Source organism: Gadus chalcogrammus, chromosome 23, assembly GCF_026213295.1.
Source record: "Gadus chalcogrammus isolate NIFS_2021 chromosome 23, NIFS_Gcha_1.0, whole genome shotgun sequence".
Taxonomy (NCBI): Eukaryota; Metazoa; Chordata; class Actinopteri; order Gadiformes; family Gadidae; genus Gadus; species Gadus chalcogrammus.
In genome coordinates, this window is record NC_079434.1 from 5,451,752 (window position 1) to 5,468,262 (window position 16,511).

The following is a 16,511-nucleotide window of genomic DNA, read 5'->3' on the forward strand; positions in this document are numbered from 1 at the left end:
CGCGCTAAATTCCAACTCCAGAGCGCGTGCACGCGAACACAACCGGGTACGAGTTTGGGGAGGGAGTCATTCCAAACAAAAGTTCATGAACTTTACGACTCCTTGTTCTGTTCCCTTGCTCGTCCATTGTGGGTGTATTTAGAGTGGAGCTGATACGTATGGATCAAATGTGGCACTACATGATAGAGTCTCAACTTGGAAACGTTCATTATAAACGACTTACACACTATAGGCAACTAACCATGTATGTCATAGTGGTCGAGGAAGCACAGAAATCGTCCTGAAACTAAATGGAACACGTGCTTAACCTTCGCGCAGATGACGCATATATCAGCTGTTTCAGACTGCAGCAGCAGGGCGTGGAGCTTTGGTTTATAAAGTACGCCACCAAGACATGATGTGAGTATTCTAACACTCAAGACACTTTATTCCACCACGGCATGATGTATGTTTTCTAACGCTCAAGACACTTTATTGTCAACATTTTAGCCAGTCCAGCAGAAAAGCAAACGGACAGAAATGTGTTCCTGGTCAACACAGGATGGGTGACTCTTTGTCAGGGCTCTGTGTCTGGTTGTCACAGGAATGTTTTTGTAAGCATATACCAGGGCTGGAGGAAGTCCCCAGACGACTGACCTCATATCCCCGCAGGTGTGCCTGCTATTATACGCCCATGGTACAAAGCAGACACACCAATAGTCTAAAACAAGTACCCTATGATAAGGTTATAATCATATCAATTATTTGTGAATTAAAGTGAGGATAAAGCACCTGAGATGAGTGGAAATAAGCACTTTTATTTCACTTACATTTAAAAAACATCTAAAACCATCAGATGATGCCGGGATGGGAATTATTGATTCATACACGTTAAATGTCTGGCATTTCCCCCTCAGCAACCAGTTTGCTTAGAATATCACAAGGCCGTTAGAACAAGATGCAACCCGTTTAGGTTACTAATGAAACAAATGCAAATGTACCATTTTAAAATTAAACAAAAATGATTGATGATGACTAATTTACATATAGACTCCCTTATCTCACCCTTATCTCACCCTTACGCCAGGGGCTGACCCGAGGGCTGGGTTGCTGTGACCCAGCCCTGAAACCAAATCATTGCAGCACTCTGCGACCAGAATATGAATCAAGGCATCAACCACAGTTCGAGCCGCTCCCACCCCAACAGAGCGGAGCGTTCGGGACACATGATACATGGGCGGGGCCTAAACATTTGTGCTGGGCCTGGGCGCCGCGAGTGTATGCACAGGATGTTGCGGCCACCGTCAAAGCAGTAATAGTCGTCGTCCTTTCCGATGGCGCTTAGTGCTGACGACGCGCCGTACAGCAGCAGCTGACCTGCCCATCTGGCGGAGTGGGTCAGGAGACGCATGGACCCCCTGGTAGAGAGACAGATTGAGAGAGACACACAGACCACGAGAGAGAGACATAGACCATTAATGAGTGACAAGGATTGAGATAGACAAAGTGAGAGACAGAAAGACAAACAGACAGACAGTCACAGGCGAGGAGTGAGACAGACCGGCAGAGGGACAGCACAAGGGAGAATACAGGACAGAGACAGACAGATTGAGAGAGACGGACAGACAGACAAACCGCAAAATGGAGAGATGAAGCGAGACAAGAAGTTAGTACGCTAGATATTTGATTGTTGTGCTTGCACTCATACAAACAACTTCAAACAAGCATTACTGATGAATAATGGCTAGGGATTGGTACATTGGTTTGCCCTTACAAATGGTTACCAAAACAAAAACTTGCATTGAAACCTCCATCATTAAAATACGTGTCAATTCAACCCACACATGATTAAGTACCAGGTGGCTCCACTAACTTGGCTCTGGTGTATCCCAGGTCATAGGAGAACGTGTACATCTCATACAAGGTGGCTCGGATCGACAGGCAGCCCAGGAACTCTTTACGGTGCAGTTTGAATAGGTCAAAGGTCAGGTTGGCGATCCCACTCCCCTGAGGCTTCTGGGAGGTATAGGGCAGATCTGGATCGATAGTGACAATGACAATGTAAGGTTAGGTCGTTTGGGGAATCTAACCCAGATCCCGTCTCCTCCCGCGACAGAACTGCCTGGAATGAGATTCTTTGATTGTGCAATTGTATTGGCAAGCGTATGGGGACATCTGATAGAGCAATGTTCTGCAGGGGGAGCCTGCGGGTATATCAAATCAATCGACACCCACGCAGTTGTTCTGGTCCGTCTTGCTTTGCGCTGACGTACACAGTTTACAGGGCCGATGCAAACGGAATTGGGTTTCGGTAGCTAGCCACACACACACACACACACACACACACACACACACACACACACACACACACGCGCGCGCGAAAACTCCCAACCGTCTCTCAGCCAAAGCGAAGTCACACGAGAGATGCACTTCTTTAGAAACCTATTTCACATTGTCGTAGCTTGCTTTCTGTCCACATCTGCCCCCTCTCCAGCACCATGAGGGCCTTATGGCTGTGGAGAGGCTGGAAGAAGGCCTCACATTCAACCCCAGTCCCATCCTCCTCCAGGACCAGAGTCAGGTCAGGGCTGGAGGCAAGGAACACTGGCCGCCTTACAGTAGTGGGAGGAGCATACAAGGAGATTAAGCTAGTGTTCTCCCCGTTTTAGATGTAATTTGAAAAGCAACAGCGCTTCCTGGTGGTGAAGTGGTATTCGAAGCTGAACAAAGTACACACCTTTGTATCAATAAAAAATGTAAAGAGTACAATTTAGTAGCAACTAGCATTGAGGTTGCATATCGCAACTAACGTAAATAAAATTAAAAAACTCACCCCACCGCAACGTCAGTACAGTATCTAAATGATTGGCAATTTTTACACTACCATAATGGCCAGACTGGTTAAATAAAGTAAAAGAGTGAATATTGAACAATTAGTTAATAGAAGATTGAGCTCTGCTAAAAAGAGTAAAAACAAAGTGTGGATGTCGGCGAAGACTCCTGCAACGCACGCAACGCACCAAATATCTAATATATCTAGCACGTTTGGCAACAACTACTCGGTTGTTTCCGTCGGAACATTTATCGAGGTGCACCCTACGTGGTGCGCTTGAATAATAACCCGGGTCCTACGAGGCTTCCCAAACATGTTTTTCCTATTATAGATTTAATACGTATAACATCGGAATTTACAATGAAGTTTCGATCGAAAATTATAGATATTGGATGTCTCAATAACTTCACACGTAAGTTTTTCAAAACAATTAAGATCAAGAACTTTCATGGAATTGTTCAGTTGTCAATCTTTCCGAAATAACTTGCGCAAGAATATAATTCCCGTACTTTCATTTTTTGTAACCAGGTGTTGTGACTACCATCTCTAAACTGACCAAGACGTGCGTCCTCAGGCTCACTCCAGACAACCTGTACTTTGTGTTGTCTGGTAAAGTGGCCAATGGAGGGGTGGGTATGTGGTGTGAACTATCTCAGGTAGGAGTACAATGCCTTGGGCGCATAATGTTATACCCTCAAAGTATCACAGCGATGAACACAAATGTTTCTTCTGACAAATGGAACGCTACTAAATGACTCAAGAAAGCGTTTGTTCGTGTTGCCATGAACACCGCCACCTGTAACTCTACAGGCCAAGTTCTTTGATGAGTTCCAGCTGGAGGGTGTGTCAGCGGAGGCCAATGAGATTTGCCTGGAGTTGGCACCTGACAACCTTTCCAGGGCACTTAAAACCGCCCAGAATGCCAAAACTGTTAAGATCAAACTGACAAAGAAGCACTGCCCCTGCTTGACCATTGCTGCTGAACTGGTGAGCTGGATTTCTCTCTTCTCCAGATCCACATGCTTCCATTTATACGAGCATTATTGCTGGTTGGGCACGACATTCAACTCAACATCAATCCAAAATGTTTATGTTGAAATGTTTAATCTAATCGATTTATTATCCCAAAACATGTTTCTGAGCATGTCTTGATTTATACGGTTGTCTTATTTAAAAGATAATTATACATGTTGTTTTTTCATGTGATCACTAATATTTGAATTCAATTTCATCAAAACAATCATTTATACACACATTTTGATGTATTTCTAAATGGGCTTTTTTTTGGCTCTAAAACACGCTTTCTTCGCCCCGTTTCTTTCTCCCCATTTTTTTCTTCCCCAGCCAACAATGTCCAGCGCGAGTCGGGTTGTCACCCACGACATCCCTGTGGACGTCATCCCCAAGAGGCTGTGGAATGACTTCAAGGAGCCCAGCATGCCTGACTTTGACGTAAGGGATTTCCTCCATAGCTTCTTGAAACCCTCCGGATCTCACACTGTTCTCTGGGGATCGCTCAGGCCTAGATTCTGCTGATGTTTTGAAATTAACTACTGAAAATAGATTACAATTAATTCTATTTGCAAAGTTGATCAATTCAACTTTGAATAGATTCATAATTGATGGATTATCAACAATAAATTAATCGTTGCTGCCAGTAATACTATTGTGGTCGATTCTTTCCTGCAGGTAAGCATCTACATGCCCCCTCTGAAGATCATGAAGAACGTGGTGGACAGAATGAAGAACCTCTCCAACTTCCTTGTACAACACTTCCTTGCTCAGTCAAAATTGGCAGTCACGACTTCTTAATCAGAACTGCTCCATTTCTGTTTGAAACTCTGTGTGTGTGTATGTAATAAGTAAGGACATGATGTGTTGTTTTAGGTCATAGAAGCCAACATGAATGGGGAGATGAACCTGAAGATAGAGACTGACTTGGTCTCGGTCGCAACCCACTTCAGAGACCTGGGCAACCCACCCTGGGGTACGTTGTAGAATTGGTTTATTGCACATGTAAAGATTTCCTTTTTACACATCGACATATCTTTTAAATGTGATTCCCGCCTGTATAAAGCGATCTGAATGGGCCTATTGTGTTGAGAGTGACTCTATAAATAGACTTGCCTTGAAGGTAATAAGTGTCAGAAACTCCTTCTGCTCGAGCTCATGCAATCAGAGTACTGTGATCTCTTTGGACGGAGAAAATAACAAACAATGGTAGTTAGAATCATAAAATACAAACTCTTCTAGGCAACGGAATGAGCATGGGAAGGCCTCATTTTTAAGGAAAATTACAACATTATATATTGGCAATTTAAAGCTATTCATGCATGCAAAAAGTATTTTTATAATAAGTTGGAAATCTGGGGCCGTATTCACAAAGGATCTTAGGGCTAAAAGTAGGTCCTAACTGGCGAATTTAGGAGTAACTCCTAAAAATAATGGGCGTGTCACTCTTAAATTTAGGACTCCTAACTTTTTTCACTAAGAGCAATTCACAAAGTATTTTAAGACTAAAAGTAGCACCTAAGTCTAGGAGAGCTTAAAAGTCCTCAAGAGGACTCCTAACTCAGTAAGACCTATTCACAAAGAATCTTAAAATGCCTGCGAGACGACATGTTAGGGTATTCAAATTATTGTGGAGTTAATGCGCGATGCAATAACATCCCCGACTAACAGGAATAATCCGATTAGTCCCGAAATAAAATGTTATAAAAATTATAAGTTATAAAAAAATATATATAACTTATAAAAAATAAAAATAATTGCGCCATCAAAAGACGAGGACGTGTTCGTCAATAGGAAGAAAGTGCATTCCATCAACACGCAGGTTGTTTTTGATGCAAATTTTAACATAGCCTACTGGATGTTGTTGCAAAGTGGCCTGGATCTTCAGCTACCCATGATTCGCGCATTTTAATGGTGAGCGGTCTGAGGCAGCTTTTTGAGATGTACCAGTTGGGTGTCACTTGCTGGGTGACAGTGACTATCCATGCTAGACGTGGCTCTAGACACCCTACCTTAATCCACAACCGGGAGCACAGTTAAAGTGTAACATGTAAGTGATTACGCAGATTACGCTGAGTCCTATGCGTAAAACACATCGTATTGGCTCTTTGCGAGCACACAAACATACACGAAATGTTGTGGAGAGAGGAATTGGGCAGATGAAACGTCGGTTTCATGTCCTCCACGGCGAAATACGCCTCACCCCAGAGAGGGCAAGCACAGTAATCACTGTATGTGCCATTCTACACAACCTTTGCAAGCGGAGGAACATTCCACAGCCAGACGATGATGATGATGATGATGATGATGATGATGGCGGAACATTACAAGGAATTTGGCCGTGTGGAACCGAGTGGACAGGCATTTAGGGATCACTTTGAAAACACATTTTAGGTAAACACCTTGGCACAAATCAGTCAACACTTGGGTAGTTCGTAACATTTATTTTATTTTAGATTTTACGTATTTTTATTGTTTGCTTTCTCTCTCTCTTGAACGTGCAGGCTACAACGTCATTATCGTGGTCTGCACAAAATGGTCATCATGCGTGTATTCTGCTAACTGCACTATAACTACTTAATAGGAATTCATTTCTAGCCTAGGCTATTTCCTTGTTTTTCGGTGATTCAGTGGGCTCGTCTGAACAACCAATCACCGAACTGACCGCTTCTAAACTCGTGCACGAGAATTGACGTAATCCATAGCAACGGCGCGTCACTCTTAGTTCACTCTTTGTGATTTATCCTTAGTAAGAGTAGGTCTCAGCGGCTTTGTGAATAACTTTTAAGAAAAAACTCCTACGTAAAATGTTTTAGCGCGAGTTAGGAGCACTCCTAGTGGTAAGATAAAATGCTTTGTGAATACGGCCCCTGATCACCCACGATTAATTTCCATTCCCAACACTTCTTAAACCCTCTTCCACATCCCCTTCCCACCTCGTCCCAGCTGGTGGTGATGGGTCCCAGAGGGACCCTGAGGCCATGGTCCAGGCCCGGGTGGACGTCAGGAAGCTGCAGCAGTTCCTCATGGGACAGCAGTTCAACCCTAGCAAAGCCATGTGCAGTAGGTCCAGCTTTACCGTTGTCCTTGCATGAACGCCATATCACAAGCAACGCCTCCATTTTGGAACCATAGAAGCATTGGGATATTAGTTTTTAGTGATGTTTTGTCATATTTCATTAATGAATTGTGAAACTATTCATAACTACAGGGAGAGGCTTGGGGTTAGTTGAAACTGCCGCAGCGTTTATCATGTGATGTTGCAAAATGTTTTGCTGGACTAGGTTATGGTGTATTAGTTAATTTCGGATTTTGCAGTAACAACTCTCTGGTCCTTTCAATATGGGTATCGTCAAAAGAATTCCCATAATGCATTCTGATGTAAAGCGCTATACTACTCGTCGGATACAAATATAGCACCAGGTCCCCTTAAAGGAGACATGCAAAGATGACCGATTTATATTGAATTGATTTTTACAAAATTAACAAGTAGGTGTTCAGCCTCATCCAATGCTCTTCAAGGATCTGGTCTTCCAAACGTGGAGCCTACCAGCTTGGAGTAAAAAAACCTAAATCACAGGACAATCCGTACCATATTTTTTCCCCTCATGTTTGCATGTAAAAAATACCTCAAGTGAATGAGCTACTGTCTAAAACCATATGATGAATAAGATGTTTTGTTCTTACCCTCCCCCTTAGATATCGTCCAGAATACCATCATCCACTTGATTCTCCTTTATGAAGATGTGTCCTTGCAGTACTTCATCCCTGCTGTGGCCTAGGAACCTTATGCTCCCGAACAAGGGACCGGTCTGAGCAGCACCATCAACATCATACGAGGCCCATTCATGTTCCCAGTCTTACACAACGTTCTAAAAGTCAAACAGTTATTTTAAGATTAAGGGTTAAATTTGTTTTTTGGATGATCAGTCAACCAACTTGATCGGAGAATGTACATCTGGGTCAAAACCCACCTTGATTTGTGTTTAAGTTTATTTTGCATATGTTGTAATTATTGTAAATATAAACGTTGAAGTATGTGGAAGTGTCTGCACTCCTAGTTCCCTCTGATCAATGCATGTTCAATAATAATGTTTCACTCATTTCATTAAGTGATGCTGGCAATTAGAAGATGAGACCAATCCTACAGCAAATCAGCGTTTATTTTTCTGCACATAATGAAAAATGAATGGATGTGACCAAGAAATTTGTAAGGGGCACATCGTTGTTGTTTTTTTGGGGGGGGGGGGAGAAAGTAACAAAATGTAGATATGGCCTATGAGTATCACTAACCATTTTCAGAAAGCATTATTAGGTTTACTCTTCTCAGTAGCACCCACGTTATGAGCCATTGACTGTAAACACATGGAGAGCCATGGTAGCAAGTGGCAAGTTCTATGACATACACACCAACATGGTGGTTGTGCCTCTGCATGACGAGCTTCACATTGGAACAGCCAGTACCACCACGCCTGAAATCCACACAGAGTTTTGTAGAGAAACCCTTTGAAATGCAACTGAAGTAAAGTTCTACTAGAAAAATACCCACAATGGTACCCTTTAGTGGTCAAATGAATATAGTATAAAACCCATTGGAACCCACTTTGTCATTCGGGAAATAAATTAACATGTCATGGTGCTCTAGTTTGGGAGCTTTAGCTAGTATTTACACCAGTGCCTCCGATTAACATCTCGCTAAGCAGAAAAACAGCCCGGAAAAAAACATTCCATTCCCTGCCCGTTCCCAACCTCAAACTGGCTTCTAGGAGGGGAAACACGGCGGAAATCTAAATGTACAGTAGAATCACAAACAAAAGTAAAAAACAGGCACGTTGGGGGACAGACTAAGAACCCTCGTTTGCCATCGCTGATCTTAGAAAGTCTCAGGCCCCCCTGACGCCACTCAGTGCACAGCCTTGATACACAACACCCCAAGGACACCAAGCATCCTGACCACCTGCACGCCAACAACAGCCCCTGCACCGGCTCTGAGGTAGGCCGTCCACAACACCCATCTAACCTGTGACTGCTGACCACCTTCAAAAACCATGGCGGCTACAACCGTCCAGTGGTTTCCAACCAGTGCTGTCCCCAGGTAGCAGGGTACAATAGATGCCTTCCCAGAGAGAAAGCGTGTAGTCCAAAAGTGAACCTTTAAGACAAGCAGGGAGGAGGGGTTGTTGGTTGTTTGTTACTACGGAGTCCTGGCCCTGGGTTCGCTCCCTTCTGCCTCTCATCTCAAAGTGTGTCAGGGGCATTAGTGGCTGCGGTTTGAAACAGCAACAACTATTGTTTCCAATGTGTGGCAGGGCCGACGGGTTTGGGCTAGTGGGAGGAAGCACACCCTGTGAAAGAGGAATACCTCCCCTCCCACAAGTACAACAGCAACCCAAGCTACCAAAACCAAACAAAAAAGTTGAAAGTATGAAACAATGCAAATATTATCCATTGCATGGCTTAGTCACAAAAAGAACCCCCACATTATCACAAAATGATGATCATGACGTCACGGATATGCTACAAAGGCAGGCCATTAGAAAAAAAAAAATGAAGAAAAAAATGAAACCTAAACAAATGTCTACCGTTTTCCCACCGGTCCCTCGCTCATCGCAAAATATCCCATTCTTCTCTTCAGAATAATGCATTTTCTGTTGTTTTTTGATTCCACCCCCAAGTGACAGATCCGTAAAAAGTGTTAAAGAAAATTATGTATATGTGTGCGTGTGTGTTTGTCCAAAATCGTATTTAACAGTTTGTACGTTGATTATGAAGCGCCACCCAGAGAGGTTGGCATCGAGTGTGTTTCTATGTGGGCGAGACCGGCTGGGTTGGGCTGTCGCTCCCAGCCCTCCTGTCGGTGGGTGGGTGGGTTGGGGGGGGGTTCTGTGCGTACGGTCAGGGGTACGCGGCCGGCTAGCGACCCCGCTGCCCATCACTCGTCTGAGCCGGCGGATCGCTTCTGGTTCCTTTTGCGGGGGGAGCGTCTGGGGGAGGCCTTGTCTGGAGGGGAGAGAGGGAGGGTTACCAACAACAGAAGAGGAGGAGAGGACTTCAAAGACCTCAGGGGTAATCAACCCTTTTCACATAATGATCCCATTCATCAAAAGGGTACAATGACCTCCTGTTCCTGCCATTTGAACATGAGGTAGGACTTTGTTTTTTCGGCACAGCAGCATGCTCAGTGTATATTTACATAGATACAACATATTACAGTATAGTATAAAAATCTAGGGGTAGCTAATACGATTAATGATGGGTACATTAGATAAAGGTGACATATTATACCACCATGTGTGAGGTTGATTAGCTGTTACAAGCCGTTTTGAGAATCTGCCTCTTCTTACATCACGAGTGGGCGTGTCCACCAAGATGTGTACTGGATAGATCAGTCTACCAGCCTACCCAGTGGACTGTAGCAAATGTTGCTCATCTGTCCGTCACACATCTAGGTGGACACGCCCACTTGTGATGTCAGAAGAGGCAGATTTCAAAAATGGCGTGTAACGACTAATCACACTCACACCTTGGTATAATATGTCACCTTTAATCTAACGTACCAATCATTAACTACCCCTAGATTTTTCCGACTGTGGAAAGGGCTCATTGTACCAAGAGGATTTTATATCTTGGATCAAGTAGTTCTTGATCAGTTTATAAAAATAGTTGGACACATTTCTGTCTACGTTTATTATTGTCTAACCTCTACTTGCACTAGATAAATATGATGCTGCATTACCTAACTGATACAATAGGCCGGCAATTTAGACAGTGACAACCATAAGTATGTATGCAAACATCAACAAAAATGACTTGTAGTTTGTTACACACAAACGGAAAAACCTCACCTCGACGGCTCTGCACTGAAGGCACAAGAAAACAAGAGAGGGAAGGGAGAGGGGAGACAAGGCGTGAGTGACCCCATGCAAAGGAGTGAAAGGTGCAAAAGGCTGAAGTCACCCATGAAGCAGCAGCCCACAACCCAGTAGATACAGCAACACAACAACTAAAAGAGGAGGCACCCACAGGCCTAAGAGACCCATTACACTAGTCGACAACAGTGGGGTAAAGTAACGTCCGGTTGCGGTCATTTTAACATTAGGTTGGATTTAGGTTTAGTTTTATCGTAGCACCAGCGGACCACGTAAATGTACATTACATTACATGGTCGCTGCACGACCATACATAGATCGAACAGAGCCATTATTAATTGTTATTAGCGACACCCTTGATTTTCTACTGGGAAAAGGGTCCATTAGGGGACCAGGAGAATTTTTATTTTAAATAACCTATGAGGGTGAAAATCCCCCACTAGGAAGATAGTTCTCGAGCACTGCAACAAACATAGCTCTTTGGAAAACATTCCCAACAAGAAAATGCAGAAACTATACCGTTAAGTTTGTATACAGCTGAAACCAATTTTCGAAAAGTAAGAAAAAGTCAGGAGCTCAGCAGGTCAGAGTTATGTTATTCAGGCGGTGAGGAGACAGTAGCTGGTTTTCAGGAGAAATACAGAGAGGATGCTACAGTACAGAAGCAGTAAACTGCAGGGCTTCAGATCGGCTTGGCGAGTCTGAATCAACAGCTGCATGTTGTTGGCCCACTAGATCCCACATGGAGGCCCGCCCTTTAGGTCTGTGAATGGGACATGGAGAGAAACACGTACTGAGGTGGTTGAGCGTCTCGGTGGGGATCCAGCTCATGTCCACGTCGTTGTGGCTCGACGTTCCCATCTCCACCTTAGGGGCCGGACGCCTCCTCTGTTGTTTCAACATAGACCCAAAGCCGCCGTTACACACAAATGTATGCCATTCAGAGCATGTTCATCTTCATTATGCCATGACCTGAGGGAAAGTAGTAGCTTCTGGACAGATACGAAATGACAGCATGAAACCTGGATGGGGAGCCTACATCACCATCAGGTTAGGAGTGCTGTGAGGAGGTGGTTGGCCTTACCTTTCTGGACTCAAGGAGCTGGTGAAGGCCCACGACGACCAGCAGTCCCAGACCGGACAGGAAGACATACATGAAGATCCTGTGGGAAGGAGGAAGGGAAAAACCGCTGAATATCCATCGCTATCCAGTCTCTCTTAAAACGGCCACCAAAGATGGCCGTCACGATGCTATGCAGATATCAGCATTTTGATTATTAACAGAATGAAGACGAGAGAGGGGGAGGCTCACGTTTCTCCGTCAAGGCCGTCTTCCCTTTCGATCACGGTCACCGTCTGGTTGAAGACAGCGTCCTGGAACATGATGCCCTACAGACACACAGGAACACACGTAGACTCTAAAAACGTGTTACCGTGGAGACGAGGTGGTCCACCGTCTAGGTTTCGGGAACCCTTGAAGGGGGTCACGTTATACATCTTAGGACTCCATATTCTCCAGAGCTTAATGAGGATTTAATTGTCACTGTAATGAGCCATGTGCTTATCAAGCAGACTCCCCTTTGGTTTCCAGGCAAAGGGCGCCTCACATACACAGCAGCATACAGAAACCCTTCGGCGGCGTCATGCTCACATTGCTGTCCTTGTAGTTGAGGTTGATGACCAGGCCGAAGGGCCGGCCTCCCATTGGTTCAGCGGGGATGAAGGAGTACTCGAAGGACGCCTGCCTGCCGGGCTGAACCACAAGGCCCAGCTGGAGAGCTGTGAAGTTCTGGATGTAGAACTGGAAATCCTGAGACACAAAACAGAACCATGTTTAAACCTAAATTCAACTTAACTACATTCTAGATACATTTTATAACCATCTTAAAAATATATTATAAAAGATCTCACAGAACAGTTGTATAGATATTATAATCTTATGAACTAAGATAAGATAAGATAGCCTTTATTGTACAGTCGCCTATACAACGAAATTGGAAGTGCCAACTGAGGGTGCAATACACATACAAAAAACAAACAAGCAATTTAAGTTAAAAATTAACCCCAACATTAAGGACCCACATGGGACCTGGTCGACTCTAAGCCCAAGTCCCCGGGGAGCTCATGTACCTGAGGGTAGCGGAAAGAAGCGTCCAGAGACTCCACGACAAAGTTCTCTGATCCTTTGTTGGTGAAGCCCAGCAGGAACTTGACGATCTCGTTGGCAGGGAAGTCTGGCAGGAAGGAAAGACGCATGACAATACAATATCATACAAATATACATATAGATACAAACACATCTATCCATCAGGCTTGTACGGTAAAGACACAAAGCTTGTCGACTTGAATGGTCGGTTGTGCCTTTATTTCCCAGACTGCTCTCAGGCCTTACCATCTCCTTTGACGAAGAGGATGGTGGTGTCAGCGTTGGGGGAGGCCTTCACCTCTCCAACCAGAGCCTCTTCCTCCTCTTCTTTTTCTTCCGTCTAATGACAGATGAAACAAGAAAAATAAGGAGGTGAATTCCCGCACTCCAAAACGTTATCCATAACAGCCATATCAATGCCCTGTGATCGTCCATAATACCAAACAATACTTTCTATATCATATTTAATTGGATTTGAATGAAACCACCAGCACTGCAGACTGATAATATATATAATCACCAATGCAATCACTCACCAATTCTGTGTTTTCATCGTCTTCTACCTCAGCCTCATCATCTTCATCCTCAGCAGTGGCATCATCCACAACATCTTCCTCGCCAGCCTCAGCTTCCTCATCCTCAGTGGCATCCTGGGCTGCTACTCCCGGCCCTGCGCACACCAGAAGAGCATACCATTAATACTTCGGGCCACCGATTAACCTGTTGTAGCGGTTAGCTTTAAAAGATCATTCTGCATTTTACATACCACTTAACCAGCAATTACCATGAATACTATGCAATATATGACACGCTTTTGCAATAGCGTGATCGTATGTGGATCATCATGATATTTGGTATAATCAAGCTTTGAAACGTCCATGACCCATAACCAGGCATTTATAATTCTACAACTCTATCAATCCAATTAACAAATCCATTGACCGACATGACAGAAACAATTATTTTTCAAGTCTATATTACATTAGTACAACAACAAATTCCAATACAGCCCGTGGATCTAGATCAGTCCATGAGCGGGGTACACCGGCTTCGGGCTACTGCCTGTCATGTGAAGTGAGGGTGAATACGAGCAAACGACCGGATATTCAACCAAACGCCAAACCGGGACATTTGTTTCTGGGTTTAGTTAGTCCATCTACATTTGACTGGCAAGGATTCTCCAGTAATGTCAGCGGTACGGCGCTGTGCTGGATGGCTTAAGCCCACCGGCGCTGAGCTAACGGAAGAACGGTAAGGACACGTCAGTCTAGAGAAGACATGTCTACGATGTGGATCCCAACCCCAACAAACACTCTGCGAGGCGAAGGCACTAGCTTTTAGCGAAACAATAGGAGCACACACTGAAAGTATTAAAACCCTGAAATATGCATACATGGTTGCAGGATATCCCTTAGCACATGTCAGGTGCGTACCGAGACTGGCCTTGTCTTGTGGAAGCTCGGCTACTTATGGAGCTAGCAGCTAGCCACCGCTGATAGCTCACAGTAGGGAGAATGCGTGCTATTTACGCCGGGGGGGGTTTCAGCCCCAAGCCAATAGTGTCAAGACCGCCTTACCTTTCATAAGAATGGTGGCCGGGAACGCTAGTAATACCAGCAGGAGGAGTTTGGGAAGAAATGTCATCATGTTGAAGCTGAAATCACTGAGCCTCTGGTTCAGTGTTTCTCGGTGAATGTGCGGCGCCGTATTTCCTGCACAGCTGAGCATGCGCAGTAAGGCGTAAGCTTATCCGGAAGTCGTGGTCAGTTAGAAATATAAGCTATGCATTTAAAGTAATTTAATCGATTAATTTAAACATGTAATATAATTCATAAATTATATTACAACATAAATAAAGTAATTATCTTTATCACTTGTAATTGGGGTACTAAATCTTGTGATATAGGCCAGCTGTTCAATATTTATTTAATAACAAATATTTCATATAAAATAAATAATAATAACATTTTCGCACTTTCTGATTTGCACTGAATTGGACTTTTAAACATTCCCAAGCAGAAATAATGATCGCCCGGTTCTCGTCAACACACTGAATGAAGAAGGTAGAAGTGGAGGAGGAACAAGGAATGACAATTAAGATGATGAAAGGTTTTTAATTTTGTTCAGAAATGTGACAAGTGGCAACTATACTATGTCAAAAAAGAGGGAAAATCACACGTTGATTACTAAATAAACATGGCAATACATATTAAAGTATTTGTGTGAAAAAAATCTTTACAAGAGATACATCTTGAAAACTACAAGTCTAGATTAAAAAAAAACTGTGAAGGGAGAATCTGACCACACATTTCTTCATCAGTAATCAACACACAACACAAACATATTTAGTAACTGATTTTAAATTGCAACTCATATAGAATAAATCTATAAAACAGAACCTGGTATAGATACTGTGTCATGAGAAACCAAAGCAGTCTTACAAATATCTGAATGCAACACTTCCCCACACCACGAGACAACTAACCATAGAAACTGGCTGGATACACAAAATAGAGCATTAAACATATTTCCCCACTGCACAGACGTAGCCCGTGTATCAAAATAGAGCTCCATGTACAGACACTTGCAGACCTGACTTACGTAACAATACAGTTTGTTTAGATTGCAATCCACATATAACTGTTAGATGGAAATGACATTCAAAATAGCTGGATAGTATAGATACACTGTTTATATCGAGTGCCTTTCTGATGATGCTTTTGACAAATAATGTTTCAAACTTTGTGTTTGTGTCGGTTATATTTCAGCCCTCTCCTCTCCTCTTTCTCCTCTGCCTGTCACCCTCCTCTCATCACTTGTTTGCACACAGAGGTTATTGTTAAAGTGTGTAGAAGATCACACAATAATATACATCAAAACACCACCTACCACGTCCTTTGTTCAGGGTGTGAATGGCAGACCTATACCAGTGGGTGAACTGTAAATCACTATGAGTTATTACAACAGGACTGTTTCAAAAGCAAACAATGAGCGACCCTCTGCCTCAAGCTTACTCCATAGCCCTCCATCTCCCACGGCTTCTCCCTCTCCGCCTTCACCCGGTCCTGCTCTCATCTCCCTCCCTCTATCGTTCCTTCATCTCCAACCACCCCTCCGTCCATCCACCTCTCTCCAGCCAACTCTCTAACACCTCTAAAACACAACCCCCCTATAGTTGTAACACCACCTTCCCTCTCTAGTTGTAACACCACCCTCCTCCTCTAGTTGTTACACCACCCTCCTCCTCTAGTTGTTACACCACCCTCCTCCTCTAGTTGTAACACCACCCTCCTCCTCTAGTTGTAACACCACCCTCCTCCTCTAGTTGTTACACCACCCTCCTCCTCTAGTTGTTACACCCCCCTCCTCCTCTAGTTGTTACACCACCCTCCTCCTCTAGTTGTAACACCATCCTCCTCCTCTAGTTGTTACACCACCCTCCTCCTCTAGTTGTTACACCACCCTCCTCCTCTAGTTGTTACACCCCCCTCCTCCTCTAGTTGTAACACCACCCTCCTCCTCTAGTTGTTACACCACCCTCCTCCTCTAGTTGTAACACCACCCTCCTCCTCTAGTTGTAACACCACCCTCCTCCTCTAGTTGTAACACCCCCTCCCCCCTCCTCTACTTGTAACCCCCCCTCCTCTACTTGTAACTGTCCCCCCCTCCCCTT

General features: G+C 44.0%; 3 protein-coding genes across 5 annotated transcripts; 1 reads left to right on the forward strand and 2 right to left on the reverse strand.

Annotated features, from left to right (window-relative positions):
- The first annotated feature begins 127 nt into the window (after nucleotides 1-127).
- On the forward strand, nucleotides 128-8,078 carry hus1 (HUS1 checkpoint clamp component). Of its 2 annotated transcripts, none has more exons than XM_056583799.1 (8): nucleotides 128-399; nucleotides 3,341-3,468; nucleotides 3,623-3,799; nucleotides 4,157-4,264; nucleotides 4,502-4,576; nucleotides 4,700-4,799; nucleotides 6,770-6,886; nucleotides 7,523-8,078. In XM_056583799.1, the coding sequence occupies exons 2-8, from the start codon at nucleotides 3,448-3,450 to the stop codon at nucleotides 7,603-7,605; spliced, it is 681 nt and encodes a 226-aa protein (XP_056439774.1). In that variant the 5' UTR covers nucleotides 128-399; nucleotides 3,341-3,447; the 3' UTR covers nucleotides 7,606-8,078. The 2 variants fall into 2 exon arrangements, with proteins under 2 accessions (XP_056439774.1, XP_056439773.1); XM_056583798.1 differs by lacking the exon at nucleotides 128-399 and adding an exon at nucleotides 2,365-3,224.
- On the reverse strand, nucleotides 537-3,127 carry cidea (cell death inducing DFFA like effector a). Its single transcript, XM_056584771.1, has 4 exons — nucleotides 3,080-3,127; nucleotides 2,431-2,635; nucleotides 1,853-2,015; nucleotides 537-1,397 (listed from the first exon to the last, which is right to left on the reverse strand). Exons 1-4 carry the CDS (start codon nucleotides 3,125-3,127, stop codon nucleotides 1,145-1,147), a joined length of 669 nt encoding a protein of 222 aa, XP_056440746.1. The 3' UTR covers nucleotides 537-1,144.
- ssr1 (signal sequence receptor, alpha) lies at nucleotides 7,512-14,551 on the reverse strand. 2 transcript variants are annotated; one of them, XM_056583796.1, is made up of 10 exons: nucleotides 14,416-14,551; nucleotides 13,375-13,508; nucleotides 13,085-13,178; nucleotides 12,823-12,926; nucleotides 12,344-12,502; nucleotides 12,005-12,081; nucleotides 11,777-11,855; nucleotides 11,487-11,580; nucleotides 10,669-10,683; nucleotides 7,512-9,823 (listed from the first exon to the last, which is right to left on the reverse strand). In XM_056583796.1, the coding sequence occupies exons 1-10, from the start codon at nucleotides 14,483-14,485 to the stop codon at nucleotides 9,756-9,758; spliced, it is 894 nt and encodes a 297-aa protein (XP_056439771.1). In that variant the 5' UTR covers nucleotides 14,486-14,551; the 3' UTR covers nucleotides 7,512-9,755. The 2 variants fall into 2 exon arrangements, with proteins under 2 accessions (XP_056439771.1, XP_056439772.1); XM_056583797.1 differs by lacking the exon at nucleotides 10,669-10,683.
- Nucleotides 14,552-16,511: the final 1,960 nt, after the last annotated feature.